Here is a 12,474-nt window from a genome sequence, read left to right on the forward strand (position 1 = left end):
ACAGTACACAGTGATATCTGGATGTGGTCAAGACTTTCGTTACAGACAGGAAATGTTCCAAAACGATCCCAGTTGGCACTGATTTTTAAGACTCAAGCTGCCATTTAAAGTGAGACTATGTAGGGACTTTCCTGGTGGTCCAGTGGTTAAGAATCCGCCTTCCAGTGCAGGGGACGTGGGTTCCATCCCTGGCTGAGGAACTATGATCCCACATGCTGGGGGGTAAGGAGGGGACACGCAGCTACTACTGAGTCCTCATGCCGCAGTGAAGACCCAGCACAGCCAATAAAAACAAACAAACACAAATCCAAAAAGCCTTAAAAAAAAATGTCAGGAAATGTAAGAAGATATGAAGCTTGGTGTCAAATGGGAGAATGGAGATAACACAGGAGAAAAATAAGGAATGGCTTGGGTTTCCAATAAACAAAGTTATAATACTAAGCACTGTACTTAATAGGAATGGAGGAAATTTACTCTGATAAACATGATGAGTGTGTTTCTACTGTAGATCTAAGTATGTGAAACTGAATTTATTGTTAGAAAAATACTAAGAAATACATAAAATTTGGGTTAGAGAGAAAACTCTAGAAGGAGTCCTTCTTTTCCTTCTGAAATATGTAGGGGCTCAGAAGAACTCTATAGAATACAGACTGTAGATCCTGATACTAACCTGAGTCCCCTAAAAATACATAGGAACAAAGCTTAAATTTTGTATGGTGTAGATCAGGAATTTCGGCATGATAAGTGCTTTCTCATATTAATGCTTAAATCTCTGTGAAACAGAAAGTCTTTTTGCTTCCAGTTAACTGCTGCTTCTTCAGTGAATCTTTTCAGTGACCAGTAGATACTTTACCTAATCTGGTGGAAGGTTTCTTAATATAGAGGTAATTGAATGCATTTACCTTGAGAATTTCTAGTCTTTGCTTATTGTCCTTGGGGATTTTGTTAATTGGAACTAGACCAATGTTGTATCCATCTCCAGAGTGTCCAGCGATGTCATACTACAGGCAAGAGAATCAGATTTAGAATCCTCTGTCCACTAAAAAATGGTCACTGGACCTATAAAGCTTCCAACTTTGTTTTGTTATTGCCCAGAATTGCCAAACATAAGTCCATGGGTGTTTACCAACAAAGGCAAAAAAAGTCCATGCTCCTTCCCTTCCAGTCCATTCTCATTGATCTCTGCTCTCCAGCCGCAGGGAGAGAGTGTGAGGAGGGCTTCAGGGGCTATCAAGAATTCCATTCTTAACTTTCAGAGAGAGAGCTTCACAAAACATACACATATGTACACACACACACCCCACAGTGTCAGTAGGCAGAATTCTAAGGGGGCCTCCAAGATTCCTGGCCCCCCTGGTATATACGACCTGTACAGTCTTCTCCCCTTAGATGTGGGCAGGACCTCTTGATTATGTTATGTAAGGAGGCCAAAGGGATTCTGCAGATGTAATTAAGGTTAAGAATCATCTGGCTCCGAGTTGATCAAAACAAAGATTATCTGGATGGGCCTAATTTAATCACATGAGCCCTTAAAAAGTAGAGAGATTTTTTTCTTGCTGATAGTAGAAGGGAAAGACAGAGAGATTTGAGTGTAGGGAAATTTGATACGTGGGAGTTATCTGTGGTCTAGATGGTGGGCACCACAGAGCAGGACCCCAAGAATCACATCTAGGAATGACCCTGCCTAAAAGCCAGCACTGAAACAGGGACCTCAGTTCTACCTCAAGGAACCAAATTCTGCCAGTTTGAATGGGCTTGGAAGCAGATTCTTTACCAGAGCCTTTGAGTAAGAGCCCAGGCTAGCTGACATCCTGATTTCAGCCTTGTAAGATTCTAAGCAGAGAACTCAACTGAGCCTGCCTGGAATTCTCAACTACAGAACTATGACTTTAACAAGTATTGCTTTAAGAAGCTAAGTCTATGGTAATTTGTTACACAGCAGTAGAAAACTAATACACATACCTTTTTTTTTTTCCTGAACACAAAAGTGAAATATATTCACCGTAGAAATTACAGAAAAGCACAAAACAGAAAGTGAAGAGGAACTAAAGAGCCTCTCAATGAGGGTCAAAGAGGAGAGAGAAAAAGCTGACTTAAAATTCAACGTTCAAAGAACGAAGATAATGGCACCTGGTCCCATCACTTCATGGCAAACAGAAGGGGGAAAAGTGGAAGCAGTGACAGACTTTATATTTTTGGGCTCCAAAATCACTGTGGACAGTGATTGTAGCCATGAAATTCAAAGATGCTTGCTCCTTGGAAGAAAAGCTATGACAAACCTAGACAGTGTATTAAAAAGCAGAGACATCAGTTTGCTGACAAAGGTCCTTATAGGCAAAGCTATGGTTTTTCCAGTAGTCATGTACACATGTGAGAGCTGGACCCTAAAGAAGACTGAGCACTGAAGAAGTGAAGTTTTCGAACTGTGGTGCTGGAGAAGACTCTTGAGAGTCCCTTGAACAGCAAGATCAAACCGGTCCATCCTAAAGAAGATCAACCCTGAATATTCATTGGAAGGACTGAAGGTGAAGCTCCAATACTTTGGCCACCTGGTGTGAAGAGCCGACTCATTGGAAAAGACCCCGATGCTGGGAAAGATGGCAGGCGAAGGGAGAAGGGGGTGGCAGAGGATGCGATGGCTGGGTGGCATCACCGACTGATGGACAGGAGCTTGAGCAAGCTCTGGGAGCTGGTGGAGGACAGAGGAGCCTGGCGTGCTGAAGCCCATGGGGTTGCAAAGAGTTGGATACGACTTAGCAGCTGAACTATAACAACAAAAAAGTAAAAATTATCCACGATCCCATTACTGAAAGGTAACCTCTGTTAATGTTTTCTTATATAAGTTCACACACACATGTCAGCATCAACATGATTTTTAACTAATGGATAACATCGACCGTGTGATTTTATAATCTGCTTTTCTATTTAATAGTGCATGACAGAGATTTTTCAGTTTAGCAAATACCTTTTAAATTTGCTCTCCCACAATGCACAAGAGAAAGTCTTGTCTGTTGAGAAAAGGCTGGAATTGAGACAGGGTATTGCATTTTTACAGAATTTGGGAAGAAGTCTGGGATTTGAGGCAACTGTAATTGGAGCAAGGTGGTTCTCTCCAATTGTGGGGTTTGCCCCTAAATTCCCTTTCTCCTCTCATTTTCCTCTAAGAGTTTTTTGTGATACTGATATAAAGATTGGAATAGACCTCAGGGTATTTGAGCAACTGGGGGATCTGAAAAGAAAATTCTGGGTATGGGTCTGGGCCAAATATCTTAGGGATTCCTTGGAGTGCTACGGGCTTCCCTGGTGGCTCAGATGGTAAAGCCTGCAATGCAGGAGACCCAGATTCGATCCCTGGGTTGGAAAGATCCTGGAATGCTACGGGTCAAAATACTCAAGAATCACTACTATCTATTCACCATAGTCAATAGCTGTCTTTTGAACACCTACCACATGCAAAACACCGCTTAAGGTGTTGAAAGTGTTCGTAGCTCAGTCACGTCTGACTCTTTGTGACCCCTTGGACTGTAGCCCACCAGGCTCCTCTGTCCATGAGATTCTCCATGCTAGAATACTGGAGTGGGTTTTCCTTTCCTTCTCCAGGGGATCTTTCCGATCCAGGGACCAAACCCGGGTCTCCTGCATTGAGGGAAGTCCTAAGGTGTTGAGGGGAATGCAATGATTTCTTTTCATGTCTATTCTTTTATATCTGGTGAGTTTTTTGAGGGCAAGGCTGTATCTTATTCATCTTAACACATTTTATTATCTATGAATAGGCCTGGTGTGTTTATTGTTGAAATGCTTTGAGAGAGTTTGCAATCAAGTTTGGAAATTAAGAAGCTTTCCTTTCCCATGTGTGCTACATTCTTTCACAAATAAGTTCTTTAGAAGCTGGAATGCATTTTTTTCCTCCCAGCACTCATGTGATACATGGTGGTTAACCCAAGCTAGCTGACAAAAACAACCCATAACATAACTGAAATCATGGTATTTAAAATGAAAACTAGAACATTCTCTGTTGAAATAATTTTTATGCAAAAATGAGGAATCAGAAGGCAGTCAGGTTACAGGGGGAAGATGAGTTCTATTCTAGACATGCTGGAACTGTGCATTTGGGAGACATCAGAGAAGAAACCTATTTCTTGTCTGCGATGTGGCTGTCACCCTCAGGAGGGGTCAGTGTGACTGTCAAGGGTGACTAGACAGGGAGAGAAGAGCAGAGGGCCCCAACCAAGTCTTGGGGGGCACCCTCCTCGTTGAGGTGGAAGAAAGACCCAGAGTGGAGTGAAGAAGATGTGAAAGAGAAGTGGCGGATGCAGAGTACCCAGAATGGCCCTGGAAATTAGTGTGCATGGCTCAGAAGCAGCTGTGCAACTGTGCTGAGTGACATTCACCACGGCCAGCCAGGAGTAGGGTGACTAATGACCTCTGTGCAGAGAATCACTGGAGGCCTTCGGGGGCACAGTTTCAGTAAAAGGTTTGTGGTATGAGACAGAAATAGAACAGCATCTAGACAGGTGTTTGGGGAGAGGTGCCCACATTTCATTGGCACCTCATTGGCTATAAAGAGAGGAGACGACTCATTGGAAAAGACCCTGATGCTGGGAAAGATTGAGGGCAGGAGGAAAAGCGGGTGACAGAGGATGAGATGGCTGGATGGCATCACCGCCTCGACGGCTGTGAGTTTAAGCATAGTGAAGGACAAAGAAGTCTGGCGTGCTGCCGTTCATGTGGTCGCAGAGTCAGACATGATGGAGCGACTGAACAACAACAAGAGAGGAGGCGGTGGGGAGAGATCAGGGTCACGGTCAGAGGGCCAAGTTTGGAGAGGGGGGAAGGACGTTTTTCCTGAGACTAAAAGGAAGGCATAGAGGATAAGAATGGACAGAGACAAGTACACAATTGAAGGGATAAGTGGGCAAACGAAGGCCCATATAGGATGTCTATTTAAAAGCTATAAATCATGGTCTCCTGTATTACAGGCAGATTCTTTACCGTCTGAACCACCAGGGTAGCCCATAAATCAGGCTGAAAATTGCTAAATAAAATATGTTCTTCCTCTACTTTGATAAATAGACATTATAATGACCTGGAAAGCCAGGGTTAAATTCCGAACACTTGGATTGTCAAAGCTCCGTGCTAGAACACGGCACTGTGGGCAGGACTGGCCCCTGGCTTGCAGCCCACGTCCTTCTCTCTGTAGCTGGCTCTGTCCCCACCTCGAGGGGCTCACAGGCACGTGTGTGGACACCCGGTCCTCGTGTCCACACGCCATCACCTTTCTGTCCTCACAGTGCTGGCTGGGCACACCGTTGGCCAGTCTGGCCCAGGAAGATGGACCTAAGAAAGACGCCCAAGAAACAGACTTGGGGTCACCCGAGCAAGACAGCTGGGGATCCCAGGAACTGGGAGTAGGTTCTAGACACAGAATCTAAGCGGGCTTGCTCCACTGGCCCCACGGACTCTTCCCTCAATGGAAGGGCATGCTCAGAAGAGGGCCAGGGCGGGACATTAGTCTGTGCCTGATTTTAGAGTGTTTTATTAAAAATACAAAGGATGATATGAAAGAATATTGGGGGAAATTTGCCGATCCACTAAAAAAGCTTGGTAAGAAACGCTTTCCAGGGATATAACAAATTCCATATATGAAAAAAAAAATGCTGTCATTGTTGTGAAAAGGTGGCAAAATTTAAAACCTAAAGGCAGCACAGCCCTGGACGATGGAGTGCTGGCTTCAGTATATGCCTGACCACGGTCACCAAGGGCTCAGCGCAAGGACTGGCCTAGATGTGGGGAAAACCTGCACAATTCCTCCAGGGACGAAAGCGCCAGGCCCCGTCCAGTGGTCATGGCAGGAACTGTTCTAAACGGAGAGCAATGGCGACCACGGCAGTACTCTTGCCTGGAACATCCCATGGACAGAGGAGTCTGACCGGCTGCAGTCCATCGGATCATGAGAGTCAGATACAGCTGAGCGACTAAACCACCACGGGCCGGGCAAGCTGCTCTCATCATGGGGCTGTGAAGTAATCTGTTAAAACGGGAATCTTACACATGACGGGGTAAGATCAGTTCCTAGAAGCAGAAGTAAGTTTCTCTTATTTGGCTCAGATGAGAGGGCTATAAATACATATTTGACTTTTTCTTCCCCTTTTAACTGATGGTTAAATATCTTACTGACCAGATGACCATGGGTGATACTATATAAATAACTATTTGACCATGTGGTCTGCTTACAGGGTTGCCACAACTGGTCACTGCAAGGGAAAAAGTTGCTAGTTAATTATTAAACAAATAGTAGTCAGGCTTCCCTGGCGACTCAGGGGTAAAGAATCCGCCTGCCGACGCAGGGGGACACAGGTTGGGTCCCAGGCCCCGGAAGATCCCACGTGCCCTGGGGCAATTAAGCCCCTGTGTCACAACTCCTGAGTCTGTGCTCTAGAGACTGCAAGCCACAAGTACTGACCCTGCGAGCCGCGGCTACTGAGGCCCGAGCGCCCCGGAGCCTGGCTCACAGCAAGGGAAGCCACCATAATGAGAAGTCCTGGGACTGCGACTAGAGCGCAGCCCCTGCTCTTCGCAACAGGGAAACGCCTGCAGAACAACGAAGACCCAGTGCAGCCAAAAGAAAGACAAACAATAAAAAAATTTAAAAACCATATAAAAAAAATAGTAGTCAAATGAATTGTTGGATGTTTCTTAACAAAAACAGATACTGATTGAACCTCCACAAACATTTAGTCACAAAACAGTCTATCATTTGATCGATCTATCACTTAATTATCTGCCCAGGAGAAACAAAGCATTCTATACTTTTTTGGGTAAACGAGATAGACAGGGGAGCTGCACACCTTCCTCCCTCCTCCCTTCCTCACATATTTGCAGTAAGGAATGTGCAGTTTGCAGAAAGGCCTTCCTTTGTCTGAATCTAGTTGGTGTTACAAAGGCTGAGAAGACACACCTAAAGGAGAGGATGAGGCTTTTAAAATAGCTTGCAGGCTCGGGTTCTCATCTTCCAAACGGGCTTGGGGATTCTTCTGGGTCCAAAGTAAATACAATGCTTGAGAGGAATTCAAAGTACATCCAAATGTGAAGCATTCGCTGGCGTTACTGGGGATCATGTTAATCTTCCATGAAAAACCATCTTTCTATGTCGTAATTAACTGGGATCCACTCTCCAGGGATCCCAACACACTTTATAGAGAGTAATTTGCTAACCCTCAAAATCGTCTGGGTGAAAGGAAAAAGTACACGAACTCATCCGTTTCTACCGCCTGATTCTGCCACTTACCCAGTCCGTCGCTCGTTGGGACAGACCTGACAGAGTCTCACACTGGCTTCCAGGCAGGACTCATAAGAACTCACTAAACAAGGACCTCATTGTTGCTGTCGACCGTCTAACATTTATTTTCTTTCTGTTTTTCTGCCTAACATTTAGACCACAACTTTTTCTAAGTAGCTCAAAATTTTTGTGATCATGATTTCTCCACTTTTCAGAGCCTCCCTTAAATCTCTGCGGAGTCCTGCATTTAACATCCAACATAAACATTAAACCACAGCAGTAAAGAAAAGTCTTAACCAGAGAGGACCGATTTTAATACTTTTTTTGCTTTAGAAACTTGTTTAAATACCCTTTTGCTATATTTTCTTTTGCAAATCTCATTTGTTCAGAGAAAGTCAGGAAAAAAATGAAAACAAATGCTGAGTTTCAGTCCAAGACACAAAAATTTATCATCAGATTAGAAGGATGATTTATAATATAATATTTAGATGGCAAAGAAAAGCTTTATTTCCAACAAAGAGCTACTAGCATTTTTATGAATAAGGTTTGTGTTTAAATTTCTGTTGGGAAGGATAATCATTTGCTAACTTTAGGAGAAATTGTGCTTTATTATACCTGTTGGGCTTCCCTGGTGGCTCAGGTGGTAAAGAATCTGCCTGCAATGTGGGAGACCTGGGTTCAATCCCTGGGTTGGGAAGATCCCCTGGAGGAGGGCATGGCAACCCACTCTAGTGTTCTTGCTGGAGAATCCCTACGCACAGAGGAGCCTAGCGGGCTACAGCCCACAGTTTCACAAAGAGTCGGACACGACTAAGTGACTAAGCACATATCTCTATATTTTAAGTAGCAAGAGACAATCATTTGAGGCTATTTTGGAGATCTGATAATATGTGAAATTCTAATCTCCTTCTGGACATACAAATACACCATTCTCAGGTAGGACTGCTGACAGCCAACCAGCCAAGGATTAGACAATAAATATAATTAAAAAGGTCAAGAGATGTGCCAACAGAACTCTAGGGTGTAGACAATGATCTACAGTATCAGTTACTGCTAAGCTTTCTTCATAGAGAAGTCAGTGTAAAGAGAATGATCTTCTGGACGTCACAGACTCTAGCCTTAGCTCCAACTTTAACAAGCTTTGTGACCTTAGGTGAGTCACTTAACCCCTCCAAATCTTATTTCCACGTTATAAATAATGCTGGCTTAGATGACCTCTAACCCTGGGTGCTTGTAAACCACTGAGCCTCTATGACTAGTAGGGATGATCTCTGTTTCACCTAATCTCAGAGGATCGTTGAAAGGCTAGGACAATACATTTAGTGAGTATAATGTCAACGTTATGGTTTACAAAGTGCTTCTGTCTATCTCCTTTCATTCTGATTTTCTCCATACCTTTGTGATTGGTGTGCTTAATATCATTTCCCAAATTAAAAACCGATGCTCAGAGAGATTAACAGGCTTTCTTAAGGTCCGAGATCTAGTGGTGGCGGAGGTGGAATCTGAATCCAGGTGCTCTAAGTCCAATGCTTTTACTGAAGAGAAACAACCGTTCCCTAACTACTGCCCCCCCCCCTCTAGCCTGTCCCAGTCTTTACCTAGGATTTTTGAACTTTCACATCTATGATTGAGTCCATTCTGAATTCTTGTTTAACTCTGAGTGGACTTAGAGAAGTCTGTACACCCTTCTTCACTTTTATTTCCAAGCAGCAGGAAGAATGTCTTCAGGAAACTCCCTGGTGGCCCAGTGGCTGGGACTCTGTGCTTCCACTGCCTGGGCTTGATCCCTGGTCATGGAACTAGAATCCCTCAAGCTATGTGGTGTGGACAAAAAACAAATAAATAAGAAGAAACAGAGTCATGTGGGAATTCTCTGGTGCTCCAGTGGTTAGGACTCAGAGCTTCCACTGCCATGGGCCTGGGTTCAGTCTCTGGTTGAGGAGCTAAGATCCTGCAAGCTGCATGGTACAGCCAAAAAAAAAAAAAAGAATTTATCCAAAGCCTGAGCTGATAAGATGATTGATTTCTCTTTCTAAATGTGTGAAACATGCCTGAGATATTAGAAAAGGGAGAGTGATAGATGCTGAACTAAGTTTTTGATAGAAGGAATTTTCCCAGCAGGTGCTGGTTTGAGCCACACTTTTCCACATCTTTGAGAAAAGTATGTCTACTACACCTCCTTTGGGTGATGGAGGAGAAGATAAGAGTACTTTATGTAAATGGTATATTTGCTCCTAAATTACAGCTTTCTAAGTATACCGATTGGGCAGAAATAATATGGCTGCCGGAACAAGGAATAAAATGTGAATGAAGAAAAGGTCATGAAGTGGGAGTCAGACATCCTGGCTGTTTACAGTTTAGCTGTGTGACTTTGGGATGTAGATTTTTATTTTCTCATCTTAAAACAGAGGCTGGTGAAAAAAATTTCCAAGATCCTCTCTGCTCCCAAGACCCTGTGAGAATTCTGGGGGCCCACCCAAGAAATGGAATGAGAAAGTCTGCTTCACTTAGTTACAGGGACACCTGTGCCTGTTTTCTCCTGTCAAGGGAGTGAGTCATCTAAGTCTAGGTGAGGATGACTTTTCATTCCCGAAAAGAATGCCTCCAGAATCTGTAAGAAATAATGATCCAGTGTTGGCCCTAGAATAGCGGTTTTCTAACTCTAAAATTTTTTTAAGCAGTGGAATTCTTTCTCCAAATGAAATATTGCACAAAGCCCAGATTGTGAAACGTCATACAATATCAATACAAGTGGAATTAGTTTGGTGGAACTGGGGATGAAGGGGGAAGGGGTAAAACGTGCCGTCCACACACCTTCGCCCTCCGACATCCTCAGGGGCTCCTTCTACCCTGTTAGGGAGCCTCCCTGGTGGTCTAGTGATGAGGACTTGGCGCTTTCACTGCCGTGGCCTGAGTTCAATCTCTGGTCGGGGAACTAAGATCCCACGAGCTGTGCGGCGCAGCCAAAAGAAGAAAGATGAAACCACAGTCTTAGAAGTGATTTATATGTCTCTACGGAAACACTACATTTGAGAGGTTTTTTCCAAGTTCAACTTCTCAATAATTCAGCTTATTTTCTGGTGTCACTATTTGAGTGCTCAGTAGAGACATACCTAACTTCTGGTGTTACTGAATATTTTGAAGGAAAAAAAATAAATTAGGCATTAAGAGCTTTTGCAAAGGTGATCTGCTTTAAGGTTATAGTGAAAACATTCCCAGGGCTTGGAGAAATCATGAGGAACAAACTGGAATGAAGGTAAAGGAAAAAAACGCTTCCTGACTTAAATGAAATGGCTCCCTACTTTTCAGGCCAATGTTTAAGTGCTACGTGACCATTAAAAATTCTGCTGGTTATAAGATTAGAAGACTTTATGCTGATTATTCGGAGAAGGCAATGGCACCCAACTCCAGTACTCTTGCCTGGAAAATCCCATGGACGGAGGAGCCTGGTGGGCTGCAGTCCATGAGGTCGCTAAGAGTCAGACACGACTGAGCGACTTCACTTTCACTTTTCACTTTCATGCATTGGAGAAGGAAATGGCAACCCACTCCAGTGTTCTTGCCTGGAGAATCCCAGGGACGGGGGAGCCTGGTGGGCTGACGTCCATGGGGTCGCATCGAGTCAGACATGACTAAAGTGACTTAGTAGCAGCATGCTGATTATTAGCAAATAATGTTGCTCCTGTCTTAAGCCTACTTCAGTGGTTCCTGAGAATAACTGAACTCAGTGAGTAGAACAATTATGAGAAACTTAAAAAATTCCAGATGCCTCTGAAACATGTTCTGCCACTGAATTACTTTTTCTTTTCAGACATCCTTGCTCAAAGGTCCTTTCCTTCTCAGTAATTCTTACCCATGGATTTTGTTAAGCTGCAATAAAAGTGGAAAGTGAAGTGTTAGTTGCTCAGTTGTGTCTGACTTGTCAAGACCCCAAGACTGTATCCCGCCAGGCTCCCCTGTCCATGGGATTCTCCAGGCAAGAATCCTGGAGTGGGTTGCCAGCTCCTCCTCGAGGGGATCTTCCAACCCAGGGATCGAACCTGGGTCTGCTGCATTGCAGGCAGATTCTTCATTGTTTGAGCCCAGCTTCAACTTGGATTTGGACTCTAATGACCCAGAGCCCAGGAGCTGAGCCCAAGACAAAGAAAACACACAGTAGACGCCAAGAGAGAGGCTGTGGGAAGAGTCCAGATCCCTGAGCCAGGCCAGTGGCTTCTGAAGTTTTTAAAGCAAACACAGACTAGAGAGCCTTACAACGGAGGTATAACTGCAGGAAGACAACATAAAGAACTTTCTGGAACTGGGGAGTAGGGAGGCTCAGCATATGCTGCTGAATTCCTAACATATGATAGCACATGCAATGCCATCCTGGGCTATGGAAAATATAATTTTCACTAGGAACTCCTAAAACTGTCATTTGCTCATGCCTCATTTTATATTTGTTAAGTGACACACTTTCATTACTTATTCCTAGTCCTTATGTTTCCTTCAGAGATGAGAACATCAAAGTACAGAGAGATTAAATGAGTTGGATATAATCACATAGTATAAAGATACAGAACATGGACTTCCCTGGCAGTCCAGTGGTTAAGACTATGCCTTCCAATGCAGGGGGTGCAGGTTCAATCCCTGGTTGGGGAGCTAAAATCCCACATGCCTCCTGGCCGAAAAACCAAAACATAAAACAGAACCAACATTGTAACAAATTCAATAAAAACTTTAAAAATGGTCTTCTCAGTTCAGTTCAGTTGCTCAGTCATGTCTGATTCTTTGCAACCCCATGGACTGTAGCATGCCAGGCTTCCCTGTCCATCACCAACTCCCAAAACTCGCTCAAACTCATGTCCATTGAGTCAGTGATGCCATCCAACCCTCTCATCCTCTGTCATCCCCTTCTCCTCCTGCCTTCAATCTCTTCCAGCATCAGGGTCTTTTCCAATGAGTCAGCTCTTCCCATCAGGTGGCCAAAGTACTGGAGTTTCAGCTTCAGCATCAGTCCTTCCAATGAATATTCAGCACTGATTTCCTTTAGGATGGACTGGTTGGATCTCCTTGCAGTCCAAGGGACTCTCAAGAGTCTTTTTCAACACCATAGTTCAAAAGCATCAGTTCTTCGGCACTAAGGTTTCTTTATGATCCAACTCTCACATCCATATATGACTACTGGAAAACCCATAGCTTTGACTAGATGGACA

At 43.9% G+C, this 12,474-nt stretch overlaps 1 protein-coding gene across 1 annotated transcript in view; it reads right to left on the bottom strand.

Moving 5' to 3' along the window:
• Positions 1-12,474, bottom strand: part of VWA8 (von Willebrand factor A domain containing 8) — a 375,174-nt gene that overhangs the window by 6,219 nt on the left and 356,481 nt on the right. Inside the window, exon 43 of the mRNA XM_055541970.1 lies at positions 903-1,001. Coding sequence (XP_055397945.1) covers positions 903-1,001 — 99 coding nt within the window. The remainder of the gene's footprint in view (positions 1-902; positions 1,002-12,474) is intronic.

The sequence above is a fragment of the Bubalus kerabau genome, chromosome 12, assembly GCF_029407905.1.
Source record: "Bubalus kerabau isolate K-KA32 ecotype Philippines breed swamp buffalo chromosome 12, PCC_UOA_SB_1v2, whole genome shotgun sequence".
NCBI lineage: Eukaryota > Metazoa > Chordata > Mammalia > Artiodactyla > Bovidae > Bubalus > Bubalus kerabau.